Source organism: Acipenser ruthenus, chromosome 31 (assembly GCF_902713425.1).
Source record: "Acipenser ruthenus chromosome 31, fAciRut3.2 maternal haplotype, whole genome shotgun sequence".
NCBI classification, from domain to species: Eukaryota; Metazoa; Chordata; class Actinopteri; order Acipenseriformes; family Acipenseridae; genus Acipenser; species Acipenser ruthenus.
In genome coordinates this window covers 10,963,097-10,983,815 of record NC_081219.1, presented here as the reverse complement: position 1 = coordinate 10,983,815, position 20,719 = coordinate 10,963,097, and the positions used below count along the sequence as shown (strand labels likewise).

General features: G+C 41.1%; 1 protein-coding gene across 1 annotated transcript; it reads left to right on the top strand.

Annotated features, from left to right (window-relative positions):
• The first annotated feature begins 14 nt into the window (after positions 1-14).
• LOC117396938 (snRNA-activating protein complex subunit 4-like) lies at positions 15-20,423 on the top strand. The gene is given in 29 exon segments (XM_059005544.1): positions 15-1,376; positions 2,022-2,175; positions 2,685-2,725; positions 3,250-3,382; positions 4,241-4,275; positions 4,663-4,809; positions 5,039-5,164; positions 5,553-5,631; positions 5,796-5,877; positions 6,156-6,257; positions 6,449-6,521; positions 7,861-7,883; positions 7,885-8,017; positions 8,592-8,742; positions 8,868-8,974; positions 10,146-10,240; positions 10,770-10,864; positions 11,646-11,731; positions 11,983-12,516; positions 12,801-12,890; positions 13,807-13,960; positions 14,242-14,312; positions 14,544-14,600; positions 15,378-15,425; positions 16,101-16,139; positions 16,594-16,615; positions 17,027-18,951; positions 19,357-19,485; positions 19,941-20,423. Coding segments are annotated over 27 exon segments (4,701 nt in total). The 5' UTR covers positions 15-1,376; positions 2,022-2,030; the 3' UTR covers positions 19,465-19,485; positions 19,941-20,423.
• Positions 20,424-20,719: the final 296 nt, after the last annotated feature.

Here is a 20,719-nt window from a genome sequence, read left to right as displayed (position 1 = left end):
CATTGATTGATTTGTTTTAACTTGTATTTAAATATTTATACCCGACTTTTTGAGTGTAATCAAGAATTGGCAAGATTTTTCCATTTTTTGTGAAAGCATTTTCATATTGTAAAATAAAGCTTTATAAGATGGAAAATAAACACTTTGAAACCATAAGTGTATTAGACAGTAGTGGCAGCTGGTGGACAAAATTTGTGGGTGTTCACACCTCAGACGCATGTGAGGGGGGGGGGGGCAACCTCAGTGGTGGAAGCACTGTTCAGTGGATCTGTTTCTTGTTGGAAGCGATACAAAAAGTTTGACCTAATAAAAGACTGATTAGCTACAAACAAACAGTAAAAAAAAATAATTTAAAAACACCTAGGAAAAAAAAAAAGTCAGATAAAACAAGATTAAAAAAATAATAATATAAAAAATGTTTAAATAAGACAAATACATTGAGCACACCGAATGTACTCTGACATCTGCTCTCGAAATTGAAATGTGTTTTTATTTAAATAGAAGTTGTCCCTGAAAGTTCAAAGACCAAGAACAGGAAAAAATAAGACCTTAAATGGAGACTTTAATTTACTGTATTTTGCCCCAAACTTTGGTACCTAACTTCTTTACAGCTACTCCTTGTCAGTGAATTGTATATTACAGTACAATAAAATAAACTGAACAATAACATGGCATGTGGTCTGAAAGCATAACATATTATTCCACGGTATATGGCATATTACAGATTTTTTGGTAGATTTTTTCACCCCTTCCCTCTAAAAGAAAAAACGGAATGAAACAGCATACACGAGCACAGTTGAAATATTCAATGGACTGTATATTTGCTCACACAACTTTTAACTCCTTTGTTTTAGTTTTTAGACTGTGCCCTCCACGTTTTGAATAACGTGGAATGTGTATACAGTCTGTAATGTACACCACTCGTCCTTAAAAACGATATTAATTTGTTTCGGATATTTTCTCGCACTGAATAATTACCATCATTCCACCTTACAAATGTCAGACGGGCTAATTGTAAACATGAAGACGGAAGTCCCATCACCATGGGATTGTGGGTGGTGAAACTGAATAATTTTTAGAATATAACTTTGCCTTTCTAAATGTGCTACAAGTACAAAATTAAAATTACAAAAAAAAATGTTAATGTTAAACTGAAAATCGCCTGTCTATTCCTATTGAATATAGTGTAGCATGCTTTTAAGAAACCTTATCGCAGCAGTGCACCACGGGTAATATGCTAATACGATACCAGAACTGCGCTACTGCCTTTGCAGCAACAAAAAACGTTTCCAAGTCGTTCATGTTTAGCATAGGATAAGTGAATGGGATATTTAAAAAGTAATCAACAGACTTGCCAAATGTTATGAAAATAAAATGTAAGTATGCAACTATATGACCGAGGCATGCAGCAAGCAAGTGCGATGGTGTTCAATTTGAAATAATAATAATATTTTTAAAAAAATGTCTTTTTATATTCTATATAAAAAGTGGTTAATTGCATTTTGAAGTGTTACCCATCCGATATTGTTTAACTAGGTATCAATCTGTTTTTCTTCTGTATCACATTATGATGGTTCTGTGCAGCAACATAGTCCTGCTTTGTTGCAAGCATGTTGGTTACCAGACGTCCCGGGTAAACTTTTTTTTTTTTTTTTTTCGTATGAACCTGTAGCAGTGTACTCGGTAAGTTAACAGCAGAGTCATTTATTAGGTTTTAGCGCCACAAACAGCTAATGAGTTTATTTGTTTAATAATTTTGATTGTTTTTAATACTTCCTGTTTAATTGCTAATTGTTTTTTTTTGTACATTTAACATGTTTTGGTCAGATGATGGGAATAAGACTCCTATCGCACAGCAATTTCACCCATTCCAGTTTTTAGTACAACAAGCTTGATTAGCCACAGTGCTTAGGTAACAAGCTCAGCCAGGTGTGTCTTAAAGTAAAACCGAATGGATCGAAGTACTATGCAGTGGGAGTCTTATTTCCATCCCTGTTGCTACTTTGTCTTCTCTCCAGTAGCTGTGGGCAATGGCAAGTGGAGATCTGAATGCGGAAAGGGATAGGATCCAGAGGGAGATTGAGGAGCTGGAGAGAAATCTGGGTCTGGCTGCTGCTGCTTCTACTGACGCTTCATTTTCTGAGTCAGAAAATGAGGATTCAGAGTTGGAGCAAGGTACTATTTGAACCTGTTCCCTTCCTTGTGTAGCTCAAAAGTCATAGGCAGAGACTTGACTATTGGAGAAGCCTAGAACTTAGATAGTTTGGATAAAATCAGCAGATGGTTCAGGATCACCATCTCAGAATGCGATGACATGTTCAAGGCTTTCTCATGAACCCATGCAATAAGCATGTACCGGTGTCCTGTTTAAAAAAAAAAAAATAGGTTCTTAAGCCATAGTTTCACAGTTTAACAGTGACATGGGGTAAAATGATTCGCATACAAAATAACAGACTGAGGCATACATACAATGCCGTACAATGGACACAACACTGCTGTGCAAGGCTGAAATATCAAATGTATGTAATAAACAACCCGTGTGCCTTGCAATCGGTCATGCTTACCTTCGTAGCCGAGAATCACAAGGGTGTTCCTACCCATTGCCAGAAGCCTTTCTTCAGAGTTCACTGTGCAGGCATACCAGAGCTGTAGAAATTGCTAATTCATTGTGTTTTTATTAACAGATGAAGGTACAGATGGTGGTGCACAGCCTCCGATTGGTATGGTAAGGGTTCTCAATGGCCTTATTGTTGTCTTTCCCAGCTGCAGAGGGCAAATCGAGCATCAGTTAGGCTTTGTTCAATAGTATGTTCCATCCAGTACTGCAGAAAGTCATATTTTTTGGTCATTCTAAGGCTGTCCTAATTTTACTTACTCTATATTGTCATGATTCCTGTGCTATAGATCACTTGCTCTCCAGTGGTCTAGATGCAATCCCACCGTGTGACCTACAGCACAGGAAGTGATTAGATACCATAAATTTGTAGCACTTGTTAATAAATCCCACTAGATATTGTAGAAGCCTTGTATGATCTTAATTGTTTAATAGTCTAGACTTTTGAGTCAGGTGCAGGTTGGATGTTGATCTGCTTCACAGGAAGTGGATTTATAATGTTGTTGCAGGGTATATGGGCAAAGTAAAAACAAAGTCTGGGAAGCTAAACAATACATAACAAAATATAACTGTATCCCTTGAGGGAGTTGAAATGGCTAATATACTAAAAATGCTGTGACCGTTTTCTTTCTAAGTCTGCTGCGGAGCTGTCTGCTGAGAGAGAGAAAATCCAGAGAGAAATCGAGGAGCTGGAGCGCAGTTTGGGTCCTGCAGCTGCCTGCATGGATGTGTCCCCTCTCGGGTCACAGGAAGAGGATTCCGAGGAAGGTATTTTACAGATATAGACCACTACAGATTTTAACACAGTTTCAGTATTTAAAAAAAAAAAAAAGAAAAAGAACCACAGGCTGGGGTCCCCAAGTGGCTCACCTAGTAAAAGCACGACAGCAGGGTGAGTCATACAGTCAGGGGAGCGCAGGTTCACGTCCTGGCTGTGCGAAGTCACCAGTCTGTGCTGGGGATTCCAGAGGGAACATCACATTGGCTCTGGCACTCCCGCGGGTTAGGGAGGCAAAACCATCAGGGGCTCCTCATGCCACTACAGCGGACCCTACCAGTCAGGCGCCCAGAGAGCTCAGTGCTGACATCTGCAGGGCTGGCCGGTGTCCTCCAGCTGACATCCGCTCTCGAGTTCCTGGGTGTAAAAAAGGAAACTGGCTTGGTTGTGGGATCGGAGGGTGCCCACAGAACCTGCAGTTCTCCTGTGTGGGGAATTGCTGTGGTGAGGGGAAATAATAATTAGATATTCTAAATAAAAAAGAAACAATAAAGAACTACAGGTTGGTTTAAAGTGTTGTGTAAGTAGAGATTTAGACCACTGACAGTGGAATATTCAGTTGGGACACATTTAAATATTTATTAACCCATTTGACCTCATTTAAAATAAACACAAAGTTAATGAATGACCCATGTTCAGTTTAAAAACCTTGTTCTTCTTTTACCCTTTTTGAAAATGACTGTTAGGTCTGTATAACAAAAAATGTAGGGTACTGTTTGTTTAATTCTGCATGACCAATTTAATGTTCCTGTGATTTAATGTAGCCGAGACAATGCCTAACAATGTAATCCACCATATGAAGCTGTTATAAAAGCAAGGTAAGAGCAAGGGTTTCTTCTGTGTTTTAGATGAAGAGGCTGATGGTCGTTTTGTGATGGACATGGTGAGTGGTCAGAGCGCTTTACTTTTCTCTTTATTGAAATTCTCAAAGAGTCGAGGGGTTTAAAGTGTCAAATCTTTAAAGTTACTGTAACAATGATCTTAAAGGTATTTTATCCAGGGCGTTAAAGTTTTGTTTTCCCTTATAAAAAGTTTACCACAGTGCTTTTATCCTGCTACAAGACTAATAGACGTGGACTTTTTCCATGCAAGTCTAGGGACGGAAGTGAAACCCCCAATGTATAACAGTTTGATCCAGTTTGTACTGTGTGAGTCTAATTGTCCATCTGTGGTAGGGGGCGGGTGAGACTAAGGTCAGTTGTGAAGCAGGAATGGCAGCTGTGTCACACACTACTGCTTTAACCAATCCCCTGTGCGTGTCTGTGCCTAGGGGGGTGCAGATGGAGAGGAGGAAGAAGACCTGGGGCTTCCTGAAGACAGTGAGACCTGTCTGCAGATCAACCTGGTGTACCAGGAGGTGATCGAGGAGAAGCTGCAGGAGCTGGAGGTGCTGCTGGCTGAGAACAGAGAGCAGCAGGTCAGAGAGACACGCAGGGCAGCTAAAACTGAGTTCACCTTCTCAGGAGGTGCGCTTTAGCATTGGAACTTGACATAAGCCAACTGGTGCAAAGGTTTTAAACACAGAGAAAAACATGTTTTATAGTCTTAAAATCACAGATCTGTACACACAAAGTGACACCAATTGGTGCTTCATACAGCTCTAAAGACTTGACATGTTGTAAATGTCTCTCTCTTCATCCCCACAGAATGAAATCCTCTCCCAGCTGTCTGTTTCACAGGCTGACAAGACAGACGGAACCAAGCTGCCACCATCCAACCAGTTTTTAGGGCACTTCTTGAAACCATATTTTAAGGATAAGATGACTGGCCTTGTAAGTGAACATTGTTCTGTTTTAGATTCAGCTGAACAGCTCCGTTTCTAGGTTTCAAAATCCATTCTCTCCTTTAGTTTGTTTATTACTGCCCCCCTTGTATTGCGCTGAGAATTTTTTTTTTTTCAAATTACAACTGCTACTTTGCTGTGGTTCAGATTGCAGCTAGCTTGTACCAGGAAATAGCAGCAACTTCATAGCTGTCTTTGAAATATCTGCAAGGGAAAATCGAAGTGAAAAATACGGGCAAGGCACTGAAATATATTAAGCAGAAGAAAATGGAGACTAGGGATAATACTGCATCTAGTGTCGTGAGCAGTCCATTAAAAAAGTACCAACAATAAAAGAAGGTGGTTAAATTCTGTGCATTTTGCCCTTTGTATCACAGGGTCCACCTCCTAATCCAGATACAAGGGAGAAGATGGCTCAAGGAATTAAGTCCTTTGAAGATCTTGGGGTGAGAAAATGTAAGTTTCCAATAGGATGTTTTACTGCTGTCAGATTTGATGTGTCTTATATAAGGTTGGACCATACATGATGTCCCCTATAGCTGGACTGCAGTATAAAGACATGGGCATTACAGGGTTGATGACTTAGAAGGCTCTTGCTAATTAAATGTTGTTCTTTGCAGGGAAAAGCTGGGAGAAGGCCTTGCTGCGTTCATCGGTGGTAAGCGACAGCTTGAGGCGTTTGCTGCAGCCAAAATTATCAAGGTAAGCTTACTGGAGTATTTATACAGTGTGTTGTAAAAAGACAGATGCATGTATACATACAGATTTGTTTGTACTGAGTTCTGGTCTAACAAGGATGTAAAGCCTCGCTAGCTGTTTCTTGTATAATTTTCTGGCAGCACTCAGTGAGTTTCCTACCTACATGGTATAAACATTCTGAACAGCATTGGAATTTCATAATCAGCTACTTCAGTTTCTGGCCCATACAGGCCCTAATGGGAGGAGATCGGTGTAACGTATTGCTTTCTTTGTCGTTTAAGGGTTGAATATTTGACCCAGAAAATGGAAAAGGCCAACGGAATGGAGAAACAGATCCTTGAAAAGCAGATCAGTCAAACAGAGAAGGAAATCGAAGACATCAGGTACGCTGTCAGTGTTTGTTTCTTCACTGATAACTATAACATCTTCACAATGTGCTAGTTCAGGACAGGTGACATTCATTTACAACCCAGGTGTAAATACATTTAGATAAAATGCACAAAAGATGATTGTGTGTACTGCATGTTGATCCTCTTCATGGTCCATCTGTCTTTCTTTTTTTTTTTTTAAATAGCCGGATGCCTGATGAAGAGTTGATTGGGAATCGCGAACAAGAACATGACTGGGAAAAGATTTCAAATATTGATGTAAGTACAGGATCAGCTGCATCATGTAAATACATTATACAGGGTCTAAAACTGTGCTTTCCTTTGCCCCTGGGTCTACTCTTGGACTAAGCAACTAGTTGCTTGAAAAGTTGCAAAACCAAGTTGCTACTGCAACAATATTATTCAAGCAGACATCCGTACTACCCCCTTCCACACACACATCTGCCACCTGATTCTATGTCGTGGGCAGTTTAAATAGCAAACCACATGGAAGACAGCCATGTGCAAGAGGTTAACACTTAAGTATTTAAGTAGGTATGCACTTTGGCTAACGAGTTCAGCTCTTTTCTGGTGCTGTTCTTACAGTTGTACTTACAAATTTAGGTAGATCCTTGCCCTTCTCCATCAGTTATGCAATTGGTCTCAAGTAGCCAACATCCGCACTTTATTATTATTATTTGTTTATTTAGCAGACGCCTTTATCCAAGGCGACTTACAGAGCCTAGGGTGTGTGAACTATGCATCAGCTGCAGAGTCACTTACAATTACGTCTCACCCGAAAGACGGAGCACAAGGAGGTTAAGTGACTTGCTCAAGGTCACACAATGAGTCAGTGGCTGAGCCGGGATTTGAACCGAGGACCTTCTGGTTACAAGCCCATTTCTTTAACCACTGGACCAGATGCTCATGCCAAGGTGACCAGCGACTGGAGTGATCTTATGTGATGTTGAATTATGTATAGAAGGTAAACATGTCAAGTGGAAATGACTGAGTGTATGAAAGATAAGTTCAATGGTTTCGACAGATGTATTATACAGAGAATATATATGTACTGACCTATGTTTAACCTATGGTAACATAAGGTGATGGCTGGGTGATCAACATAATGACCTGTTTTGATGGAAATTGGTTTATGACCAATTTCATAAGAACAGATAAAAGGGAATAGAAGGGTAGTTATATAGACAACCCAGAGTTAAGATTCTGACCACCTCCAGATCTCCTATCCATGACCTGAAGGAGTCATACACCGTCACCACCCAGTAGGAATAGGTAACTTGGCCATTATCTTAAACCCTCTCATGCTGTTTGATGCTAGTGACTGCCTTACATAACTGAATGTAAGTTTAAGACATGTGTGTTTGTTCTTTGGAGTCAAAGTAAATGTAATCTTGGTAAAGTTTCAATTATGAGACATTCGAGTCTCAATTATGCTGTATTGATAATCATTGATAATGACAGTAACAGAATTCATGTTGTAATGTTCTGAAGCTGAACCACAGCCCTGCAGCACCCGCTTCCTTTTGAGAAGGGGATAGGGGTGGCCCGGGATTCACTGAGTGCTTCACTGCCTCTTTGCCCCGCTCTCCCCCTGCAGTTTGAAGGCTTGTCCAAACCTGAGGAAGTACTGGCAGAACCACCTGCACATGGAGATCAACAAGAAGAAGTGGAGCGATGAGGAGCTTGAGAGGCTGAAGGAGATCGCAGCCAATCACAACCACACCAACTGGGATAAGATTGCTGAGGAGCTGGGGGTACTCTCCTTTGCATTAGCCATTCATTCATCTTTATTGCTTCTGCAAGTATTAGGATCAGGAGAATTGACTACAAGCATTAGACCTAAAGGCTGTTTTTAATGTGGTCAACCCTCAATTGCCCGTAGTACAAGTGTGTACAATGTTAATAGTATGCAGTATAGTGCAATTGATACCAAAATACTGTAAAAATCTCAATGCCCGCTGCGTCTGTTTATTCTTTTAGCGATTTTAGTAGCGAAGTAGCGCTAATTTTAGCAATGAGAACAAACAGTAACAGACTTTGGGTTAAAGGTTAATCGGAAGACATTCTGCCCATAGTTTATTATTATTATTATTATTATTATTATTATTATTATTATTATTTATTTGGCAGACAACTTTATCCAAGGCATTAAATTCGCTCAAGTTGCTTTTATAATACATTGGAATATGCCTGACTTTAACCCTTGATATAGCCAGGATTTGCTAATCAACGGAGAGGAGTGAGTAAATGCTTTGCTCCTTAAATCAGAAGTGGATAAACTCAGTTTACCCTCGACTGCACCACTGAGTTTATCTATTGCCTTTGCAGACAAACCGGAGACCCTTCATGTGCCTGCAGATGTACCAGTTGTTCATTAACACAGAGCTGAAAAAGAAGTACTTTACCAAGGAAGAGGATCAGGTGCTGACGGAGCTGGTGGAAAAAATGAGAATCGGCTCTCACATCCCGTACACCAAAAGTAAGGCTGGCCTTTCCGGGTGCACCTGGAAACCTGGAGTTCTCTCAGGTCAAGTGACGAGGATTTGATTGAGCATGGTAAAAGAGACCTGCAATGATTTCTAATGGCTAACCATTGTGTTTCAGTTTCCTATTTCATGGAGGGAAGAGAAGCGGCGCAGCTCATCCATCGCTATACGCATAGTTGTGATCCGGCTCTGAAGAGGGGGCCGTGGTCAAGTGAGGAAGATGCGGTCAGTTTAATTCCTGTGCAGTTTTTTCCTTAACAGTGTGGCGGTGGTCTTGAGGCTGGGAGTCTCTATTGCCTCTTTCCCACTGCCTTTCCCCAGGTATAGCTGAGCTGGAGGGTGTTTTCTTTTTTTTTTTTTTTTTAATTTAGTCGTCGGCAGTGGTTTTTACCCCGGTTTTCTCCCCAATTTTGAATTATTATTTTTGTCCCGGTTCACCGCTGCAACCCCCCGGCGACTCAGGAAACGGAGGCTGAAACACGCGTCCTCTGAAACGTGCTCCTGCCAATCCATCGTGGCCTAAGCCCTCCCTACCCGGGTGGCGCTCGGCCAATTGTGCGCCGCCCCCTAGGAACCCCCGGTGACGGTCGGCAGTCACATAGCCTGGATTCGAACCTGCGATCTCCAGGCTATAGGGTGCTTTACTGGATGCGCCACTCGGGAGCCCCCGGAGGGTGCACCTCAGACAGTACAGTATCTCATACCCAACGGGGCCAAACTGTGCTGTACGGAAGTACGTCATCGAAAGGCGTGTGCTAAAGAGACAAACTGTTTTGAATAATAGCGGTACCCAACAAAATGAACTGGAACGCAGACAGTTATCTTTAACTACACCTCGTCCAGACCGTCCAGCTGTAGCTGGGAAAGCACTGAAAACGAGGCCCATGTCTGCCTGTACTATATATACCTATACACGATCAATAAGATGTCTGCATACAATCCACCACCACAACATCTCCTTTGTATGTGTCAGTAAGGCAGAGCCTGTGGTCCTGGGGTGAGCCTCAGCTAGTCTCCAAAACAAATCAGGCAGCTGCATCTACCCATTCCCATCCACACAAACCATTACAATGGAAACAAACAGGGCTAGATTCTTTAAGCTGTTTACTCCAATGCACACTGTTCAGGCAATGGCTGTGAGGCAATGGATAAGTGGCTACTGCCTACTTAGAAAGATGGATTCAGTCATTTCCTATATTATGAATATATAATATCCATTATATCCAAGTGCAGTGGTCAAATGACTTCAAGCAACAATCTCTAAACAACAAAACCTTTCACGTTTTAAAACATCTTTAAAACTTATTCGCTATACACCTCTTTGGAAAAACACATGTATAAACTAGTACAAAAGCACTTGTTTGTTTATGCTTCACTTGTCTTTTCTATTCTCTAGTTGTTAATAAAAGCAGTTGCTGAGTACGGCCCTCGGGTGTGGTGGAAAATTCAAGCAAAGGTCCCAGGAAGAACCGATGCACAGTGCAGAGACAGGTGAATAAGTTTATTAAAATAGATTTCAACCAGCAGTGTGTAGCGTGACTGTCCGCACAAAAAATAGGGAAGCGCTAGTACATCCTTTATAAAGAGGCTTGGACTCCAGCGGTTAAAGAAGGGGGCTTGTTATCAGGAGGTTCCAGGTTCAGTCTCACCTCAGCCACTGACTCACTGTGTGTGACCCTGAGCAAGTCACTGAACCCCCTTGTGCTCCGTCCTTTGGATGAGATGTAAAACCGAGGTCCTATTGGAAGTGACTCTGCAGCAGCAGTTGTGATGCATAGTTCACCCCCAAGTCCCTCCAAGTTGCTTTGGATAAAAGCTAAATGGCTATATATATATATAGTATATAATATATATATAAAATAATGACTAAATAATAAAAGTAGTTTACCCTGTTTATTATTACCATACCTCACTGTACTTATGCTTTACCATACTTTCATTATGCTTTATTACACTTTTAAACGGGAACGGTAGGAGTTTGGGAACAAACAGCTTAATGAACAGTGACTTTCTTTCCCAGGTATATGAATTGCCTGAGTGAAGATGTTAAGAAAGGGAAATGGTGCTCAGAAGAGGAGACTTTGTTCATTGACCTGGTTAATAAGCATGGAGTCGGTATGAAATATAGAAAAGCAATTTGCACTGTTTTTATGGGGGGGGAGTGATGACCCTGCTGGTGAACCCACTGCTTCCAAACCATTATACTGCATGCATGTTGTACTTTTCTTTGATGGAGTCAATGGCATTCTCTTCTGGCTGTGTGTGACAGGATAGCGGCGAGACAGAGGCTCAGAAGCCAAAAAGCTGCAGTTTGAGAGCCAAAGCGGACATTTAATAAACAAAATAACACCAAATACAAACAAAAAGGGCACAAGGGCCAAAATAAAGGGTTAAACAAAACACAACAACGTAGGCTGGGCATTCGCCTTCACTATATTACAAAAATGAAAATGTACAGAAACACAGTGTCCACTCACCACACTCCTCCTGACAAATTGAGTCCTGGGCTCTCCTTTTGTGATGTGGCTCCCAATTAGCACTTAAGCATTCAATTAAGGAGCAGCCACATTGTCACATGTTTTTGGCAGGGACAGGAATTAACCCCATCCCTGCCGACCATCACCAAAACACCATAAAACACTGTTGTTGGTTGAATTCAGAATGTTCATGCAGTGGCAGTCAGCAGCCAATCAGAATGACCTTTGGCAATCCAATTAGTAATAGATTACACATTTTTATAAAGAGTGTATTCAGTAGGTTGCGCTTTGACAGCCAATACCAGTTTTGTAATTACCATAGTTTCAGAAACTGGTGTTTGAAAAAAATCTGTAATATCACTGCCTGGGTTTCATTTACATATAACCATTGCTTTTGTGTGTTTTGCTTTAATTTGTAGGCCGTTGGGCGAAAATAGCCTCAGAGATTCCCAACCGGACAGACTCACAGTGTCTACATAAATGGAACACCCTGACAAAACCAAAAGTGAGGGCTCCCTCTTTTCAGCGGACCAAAAATCCAGTGTAGTTTTATCTGTTTCAGTATTAATGGCCAATAAAAACACTAACACTAGTATATGTATATATAGATAGATAGATAGATAGATATAACTCAAAAGAGTAAACTTTCCCAACGTTTCAGTATGTTTAACATACCTTTGTCAAGGGAAAGTGTGTTTGAAAACAAAAAGTGTCGGAACTATTGGTTAGTTTACTTTTGTATTTCTTCTGTTTTAGAAGAGAAGACAGAAGTTAAAGGAAGTCAGATCGTCGAGATTAGGGAGAAAGAGAAGTAAGAACATAAGTAAGCTGAAGAGGAAGGCGTCTCTGCTGAAGAAGGGCATGCTATCGAGCTCTGACTCCGAGGAGATGGAGCTGTCAGACAGCGTTGAGGAGGGGTCGGGCAGCGAGAACGATGACGACTCAGAGTCGGAGGAGGAGGAGGAGGAGGAGGAGGAGAAGGAGGAGTACACCATGCCCAGTATTGACCTGTGGATCCCTGTCGGCCCTGATATTCCTGAGCTCCCCAGGTCTAAACGGCCTGCTAGAAAGAGAGCCCCCTCACCCACCCCCACTGCTCCTTTGAACCCTGATGCAGCGCTCCCCAGCCCCGAAGCTCAAGCCCAGAGCGGACCGGCACATGGCAGGAAGAACAGGGTTCCACTCCGTAGCACCACTGTCGCTTCTGAACGCAGTACGGTGCTCAAGGGCCCGGGATATCTCGCAAACCGCAACCTGAACAGCAGCAGCCCTGCTGAACTGACCACCACGGTAACTGCTTTCCATTCCCAAGTGATTTCAGACACACCACAGAAAAATACTAACCTAATGTGTTGTGACTAGAGAAGATATGATATTTATTTAATTATTAATTTATTGATTCATTCATTGATTCATTCATTCATTCATTCATGCATTTATTGTGAACAATAAGATTTATTCGTCGAACAATGTATGGAGAGGATTATTATTATTATTATTATTATTATTATTATTATTTTTTTTTTTTAAATATATTATTCATATGTATTTATTGATTTCTTTTATTATTACAGGTTTCCCAAACAGGAAATAAAATATTGAAGTTGACCTTTACAGAAGTGAGGAAGCTACTGAGACCTAAAAGTAAACTCCAGGAAAAGACGGTAAATACTGTCTACTGTCGACTGTTTATTACAAATACAATAATGTATGGGGTAGAATATATTATCACACAGATATGTGCCTCAAGTTGGTTTTGGGTAATAATGCAAATTAAGCTGCCGACCAGACGGCGTCATGATGTAGGAATGTGTATATTTTAGAAAGGAATATATTTTTTACACTCACCTGCGTATGTGCATGAAGATTACAGGGATATATATATTTTTCAATGTAGCGTTCTGTTTCCATGGCAACATAGAATATATTCTAGTACCTCGTTTCCACTGCATTTCCCCAGGTATAGCTGTGCTGGCCAGTCTGGGTGAGGTGTAGCTGGAGGGTGTTCCCACTAACGCTCAGCTGTCCCTCAGTTACACCTCTGACAGTACAGTTTCGTGTCTCATACGCAACGGGGCCAAACTGTGCAGTACGGAACTACGCCGTCAAAAGACGTGTGCTAAAGAGACAAGCTGTTTTGAACAATGGTGTTTTTCCACAGCGTTTCTCTAATTGCGTGAAGAAACCTAAGTCGACTGACAGCTGTATAAAGACCGAAATAAAAATACCCACAAATGTTTGTTCAGTTTTATTCATCTTCGCTTGTTTACATATAATTATTCAATCCCATAATCCAATGTGACCTTTTACAGCCGCTCTATGACCTTTAATGACGCACTACTACTTCCTGGGTGAGCGATACCTGACAAAATTGCACTGGAACAGAGATACCCATCTTTAACTACACCTGGCCCAGACCGTGCAGCTCAGCTATACCTGGGAAAAGGCAGTGGAAATGAGGCATAATTGTATTGATGAACAGTGGTATTTTAAATATTTACAGTAGTCCGTTTTGCCTTGTTTGCTGGTACCTTGACAGACATTGGCTCTTTTAACCCGTGCTCTGAATTTGCTTTTCAGGGGAAGAAGAAGAAAGGTGTGGAGAAACAGAAAACCACCAGAGCTTTTGTCTCTCACCTGCAAAGCAATAACCTGAACCAAAAGCTCATGATGGCAGTAACTCCCTGGATGGAGAACGTTTTAATGCCCAAAGGCAGGTGTAAGCGCACTGAAGGTATGTGCATCGTCCTTAACGTTAAGATATGTAGAGGATACACCATGAACCGTTATGGAATAGTGTAGTTATTCCATGAATGAGGATGGCTAGGTTGCCTCCAGCCACACAGTGTGTTTATATCTAAATGAAATCATGTTACCTTCCTTTTCCAACAGAGGGCGCCCCATCCTTGTCCCGTTCAATGTAGCGTCTAACACTACTGTAGCAAATACCATTTTGCAATTGGTTGCAGTTTTAATAAAAGCCTACTACTTATCTGTTTTTTTTGGTTTGTTTAGCTGATGTCATTAGAGAGAGAGCTGAGAAAATTGGTCTAGCCACCACACCAGTGTTTACTCTGCTTATTACAGTGAGTGTTTTTTTGTTATTTTTTTTTATTACGCTATAATAATTGCTTTCTTCATCTTATCAATGCATGGGTAGTCTCTTTAGCTGCATTCTCACGCCTGTCGCTAGCTCACTTGTTTTTATATTGCGTGGGATCTGTTCTCACAGCGTTGGGTTCAGGTTAGGGTGAGTCTAAACCTAGCTAGAAGATTTAAAAGACAGAACTTTAACCTTGCTTTTCTCCCTGACTCAGATGTTTCAGATTGACGCAGCAGGCTGTCGGAAGGTCATCGAGGAGAGAGCGAAAAGGGTAAGAGAAGTGCGGAAGCAACACAACGCATCTCGTTTACTGCCATACGATGGCACCCGTCTTGAAACTGTAACACAGTATAAATACCTTGGTTTAGGGCTTGAATGAGTGCTACATTTTGAATAGCATATTGAACATCGGGTACACAAATGTTAAACTTGGCTTTCTATACAGACACAGGCAGTGTTTCTCTCTCTGATCATTTTTGATTGGCAAACTGAAAGATATTACCTTTAATAGACTGTCCTGAATCAGTATACAGACGTACAACACATACAGTTCTGACAGAGTTGGTTCCCATTTACAATAGTGCTGCAAGATGTGCACTAAATGCAAATTACAACCAGCACCACTGTACTCTCTCTGAAACTCTCTGTTAGAGACATCTAGCTGCATGTTTAAATAACGTACCTGTAATTTTTCTTTTCATTATTAACATCCTGACAACTTTTTACACTTCGAACTTTAAAGTCTGTTTCAAAGCTCTTTTCAAAATGTCTGCTCTAGTGCACTGGGGTTTGAGATGTGTCCTCTTGAAGCAGACTTTAAAGTTAGAAGTGTAAAAGATTGTCAGGATGTTAACAATGAATAAAAACATTACAGTTGTTGCAACACGTGGGGACGCTATATTTTCTTTAAGATCAAATGCTGTGCCTTCTTTTAAAATCCCTGCATTGAGCTCTGATATGGGCCAGCATAACTTAAGTATATGAGACCCCTCATCTTTGGAATCTCTTTCAAGTTTAACATTGCTCCTCTCCCTGACTCGTGTTTCAGTTTAACGCAGAACGCTGTAAGAAGGTCGGCCAGGACAGAGCAAAAAGGGTAAGAGAAGTGACAAACTGTACTGGACACGTGCTGGACTGTATGTGTACATGCATACCTGCATACGATACACACTGTTCAATTAGTATGTGAACACCACAGTGTTTACATACTCAAAAGCAAATCCATTTACATACAGTAGTCCCTCACTAAACCGGCCGTGTCGGGAGGCAGACAGGTTGTCAGAAATAAAGACATTTATAGTGCTCAGTTTATTTTATATGTCTAAATCATTGCGAAGAAATAACATGAATGTGTTCTCAGTAGATATTATATTATGTAAAAATATGAATCTGTACAGTAGTAAAATCAAATGAATAACTAGTGCACTAGTTATTCATTTGTACACATTGTTGCACAATGCAAAAATAATAGAAGACTTTCAAATTGAAACTTTTATTTGACTGTAGCTTACATAGTACACAGTTAACACAAAATAGGTAATGGTGCCGCATTGACATATTCTCACACCAAACAGTACATATACTGCACGCACTACAAAAGCAATTAGACTTCAAATTCAGAATTGTAAAGATTGTAGTGCACGTCTTGGACTGCATTCTCGCGCCTGTCGCTAGCTCATTGGTCATTGGTCCAGTTTATATTGCGTGGGATCTGTTCTCACAGTGTTGGGTTCAGGTTAGGGTGAACCTAACTCCCTGATTCATGTTTTAGATTGAGACAGAAGGCTGCATTCAGGACAGAACTAGAAGGGTAAGAGAAGTAACAACATGCATCTCTGGGCATATACTGAACTGTATATATGGGTACATGCGTACCTGCATACACTAGACATTGTTCAATTTGTATGTGAACGCATGGGAGCACATCATTATAAAACAGTAGTCTTAGATGCTGCGCTCTGATTGTAACGCCCACTCACACGTTTATGAAGTTTAACACTGTTAATTTACACAATCATTTTTTAGTTTTGCCATTCTTTTCCCATGCTCATACTATGCATTTACTACAGTCGATCATATATGCTTTAACCTACCTTGGTATTTATAGTGCTTACCTATGCTTTACCAGGTTTTCTATAATATTACAGAATTTGGAATTTAGAGATGCAAAGAAGATTTATGTCTTGTATATAATTGGCTGCAATTCAAAGCAGGACTCCGTACAGTTTAAATTGATATGTATGTCATTATTTTCTTGTTTACAGGGGACCCCTAATTATAACTCAGGTATGTCACCACCCCAAGCTTCATGGCTATGTGGAATCTTTAAGAGCATTTCATTAGATTCTTTTCAAATATCAGTAACACATTGTGTAAAAAGTATTGTGAATTCATTCATTCCTTACTTTATACGAGTTCAAACCGAAGCCATTAAAAAATAGCGTTAATAAAAGTTCTTAGCTAAGTAATATGAAGTTCCCAAATAGTCATTTAGGCATTGTATGTGGCAGGTTACATTTTTAATGAAGGTTCTGGCCTACAAGTTAAAGAAAGAAAGGTTTGGTTTTATATAAAACCTTATTTATTTATTTATTTATTTATTTATTTATTTATTTTTAAATGAACAGTTGTTTACCGTACAGGGGGTGGTTCATGACTGGTCATGTTGTTGTTGTTGTTGTTGTTGTTGTTTTTCAGTCCAGAATAACAGTGGGCCACTGATACGTCCCACGGCCAGTAGCGTGAGAACGGTGGCTCAGGTATTGTATGAAAAACGATTAAAGGAGGCCAGGTTGAAGAAGAGAGCCGCTTCTCATACTAGCATCCTTCTCATGCCCAGTATGATCGTGCCTCAGACAGTGGTTATCCAGCAGCCTTTGGTACAGGTCACTCCTGAGCAGCACAATCCTTCTCCAGTCATTCCCACTGAGGTCACAGCTGAAAAGCCCAATTCCTCTGGAGGAGGGGAGACAGGGAAGACAGCAGGTGATAAACCTGCAAAAATACCACCAAGAAAGAGACAGAGAACAAGCAAGACCAAACCTCCAGAGGGTGACTTGAGCACCCATTCCACAAACCCCATCCAGATACCTGACTCAAATACTGTTTCATCAAACCCCATCCAGATACCTGCTTCAAATACTGTTTCATCAAACCCCATCCAGATACCTGCTTCAAATACTGTTTCATCAAACCCCATCCAGATACCTGCCTCAAATACTGTTTCATCAAACCCCATCCAGAAACCTGCCTCAAATAATGTTTCATCAAACCCCATCCAGATACCTGCCTCAAATACTGTTTCATCAAACCCCATCCAGATACCTGCCTCAAATACTGTTTCATCAAACCCCATCCAGATACCTGGAGCTGCACCCTCCCCTATGACCATCAGCTGGATATTGACCCCACAAGGTCTAGTTCCTGTCGCTACCCAAGCTCCAATAGCAATGCAGGCCCAGAATGCACCCCAGTCCCCAGTCGTGGTGCCTCTGAACCAGCAGGGTACTCAGCAAAGCTTAGCTACTGACACTCCAAAGAGACAACCAAATATTGCCAGCAGCACAACAAGCCCAGCGCTGCCTAAAGCTTCCGGAGCCAAAGTTAATCCAGTCATATGCACTGCTGCCCCTGGAAGCATCACCAACGTAGTCACTGCTGCTGGGCAGGTACTAAATCCTGTCTCTCTGGTTTCCACTCCCTCAACTTACCCTTTACCGACCAGTTCTGCAGTGGGCACTGCCACAGTGCAGACTTCTGGAACAATCCCGTCTAGTCCTGGACAAATTCAGATCAGTAGGTCTGCAGTAACAGGCTTGGTTCAGCCAAACGTTCTTCAAGTGAGACCACTTTTGTCTAATCTACAAGGGTTCAGATTGGTCAGGGTGGTGTGGCCCACTGGCCAGGGAACTGTCAGCAATCTTCCAGCAAGAACTGGGTTCCCCTCCAACCAAGTCCAGCAGGTATGTACAGCCCAGTCAGCACAAATACCTGTGAGGGTGGTTCAGCAGCCACAGCCGTCAGGTTTGCCAGCCTCCCAAACTCCAGCTGTAGCCAACTCGTCTTGCTGCCCCCCAGGTCCTCCGAATGCTTCCACCGCCAAGGCTAATAAAATCAGTGTGGACCTGAACCTGATGTTCCAGGAAGATGAGGCTTTGGTGAAAGAATGGCTCAGGGGGAAAGGAGGTGTCCGTCTGCCTAAGCTGAATGTGGCGCTTCCCTATCTGCCTCCTTCGATCTTCAACTTGACAGCGCTATTGCAACTCCTTGGACAGAAAAAGTCCTTGGAGGAAAAGGCCTCGATTCTCGTCTCTGGGGCAGGACATGAAGATGGCAGGTCGGAGACCCAGGTGGATGCTATTAGAAGCTTAGTTGCAGAAAAGCTGGATAACAACCCGGCTTACCTTCTCCTCAAAGCACGGTTCCTGGCGTGTTTCACTCTCCCAGCATTTCTAGCAACCGTCCCTCCTGTGAGTGCCTCAACTACTGCCCCAGAGTTCCTGGACGGCACTGACTTTAAGACTAAAAGCCAAGACAGACGGGGTGCAGGTCCAGCTAAAAGTCCTAGACCACAGGGACCCATGGAAGGCTGTTTAGAAACGGCTCCATCCAACATAAATGAGGTGAGATTTCTTAGATCTCTTACACAAGTGTACTGCTGTGCACCCTGGTAAAAACATAGCAAAGTGTAGTGCAGCATGGATAAGAACAGCTCTCTGTGGTAAAACACCCAATCCTTGGCCTCCCTTTGTAAGGGTGTCTGACAAGGTGTCCAGTGCCAAAGTGTCTGCTGGTTTTGTGATGTGAACATTGTCTGATTCAAACAGTCAACATTTAGTGCTTTACCTCCTACATTACCAAACGCTCATAAGTTCCAAGATGCTGAGACTTCAGGATATATTGGAATCGTGGCCTTTTAATGTTACTTAATACTCGGCTCAGAAGATTCCATACCAGCAAGTGATCACATGTGCCAGTGATTTCCTAAATCATTAGGCGTGCTAATGAACTCGCTGTGTGTTTTGCAGGAAAGCACTGGAGAAAGTACATCTCTACTGGGGTCCGATGGAGTAGTGGCCAGCGAATTCATCGGGATGAGGACAAGAAGAAGTACCCGCTTAAAAAAAAGAATGTAGAAAAAGAAGATGGTTTACAAGGTTGATTTCAAAACTTTTTTTTGTTCTTTTTTTTCAGAAATAGGAAGTGGATAGCAATTGTCCGTCAAGATTTCCCATGATTCATTGATTGCAGGTTCCATGAACCAACAAAGATGCTCTGTAATTCTAGTAATATATTCTTCTTTAACTTTCTGATTTGAAGATTAGTAAAGCTTTCTTGAGTTTGGGAGGATGGACTGCTCCCTACACACATTATGGCAATTCAATCTGACCAACCAAAAGAGATAATATAAATGATGTTTAATTGTGAAAATACAGTCCTACTCATAATCATATAAACATAGCCTGAACAACTTAAATGAACGCATAAGCGGAAAAGTTGGTCTACTTGTCTCCATTTCTTTTTACCTCAGAATTCATGGTTCATTGTTATGGGTGATAGAAGATAGCTTTTAATACTGGCAGAGTACTAATCAAAATCACTCTTTTGACAGACATGAAGAGAGTCCTATGAAGTAAGATACAAAGAGCCGTAAACATTGAAGCACTGTTGGAATTCGTCACTTTGTGCTTTTTGTTTTTTGTGTAAGCTGACTTTTTTTACTGTTTGTTTAAAATCTGTTAGTGGATTTCAGTATTGGCATCAGAGGTGTTGATGTTTTGAGTCATTTTCCTGAGCAATGCTCAGTTAAATCATAAATCGATTCAAGTTTGTGGACATGTTAAAAACAGTATTACATTTGAGAAAAATAATACTGGATCATATATTTGTGCATGTGAAATAAGATTATTAAAAAGTATAACATAACTAATGGTAATATATATATTTTTTCAGAAAACAGAAATACATAATTTGTTGTAAAATAAAGAGCATACCCTGAACAAAATAAATTATTGTAATAATAATAATAATAATAATTTAAAATGCTAACAATATTGTGTATTGACATCTGGAACATTTAAATGTTTGAATAAAATTATTTATTACATTAAAAATATACATGTGTGGTGGAGTGTCCCGCCCCTATTTATTATTATTTGTATTTTTGTTTGCGGCGTGGATAAAAGCGCTGCATCTTTTGTTATTATTTATAATTTAAAACCCTGTGAGGTTGCGTGGCTGATCAGCTACTGATTATTTAACTAGCTGACAGTCGCGCATCCTTACCAAACACGTGCAGACTGTGGCCGAGGGGTAACCACACCTCACCACTGCAGATGTCTACCATTTTCTTTATTTTAAGTTTCCAGATGGTGAGCTCAACCCTCAGTT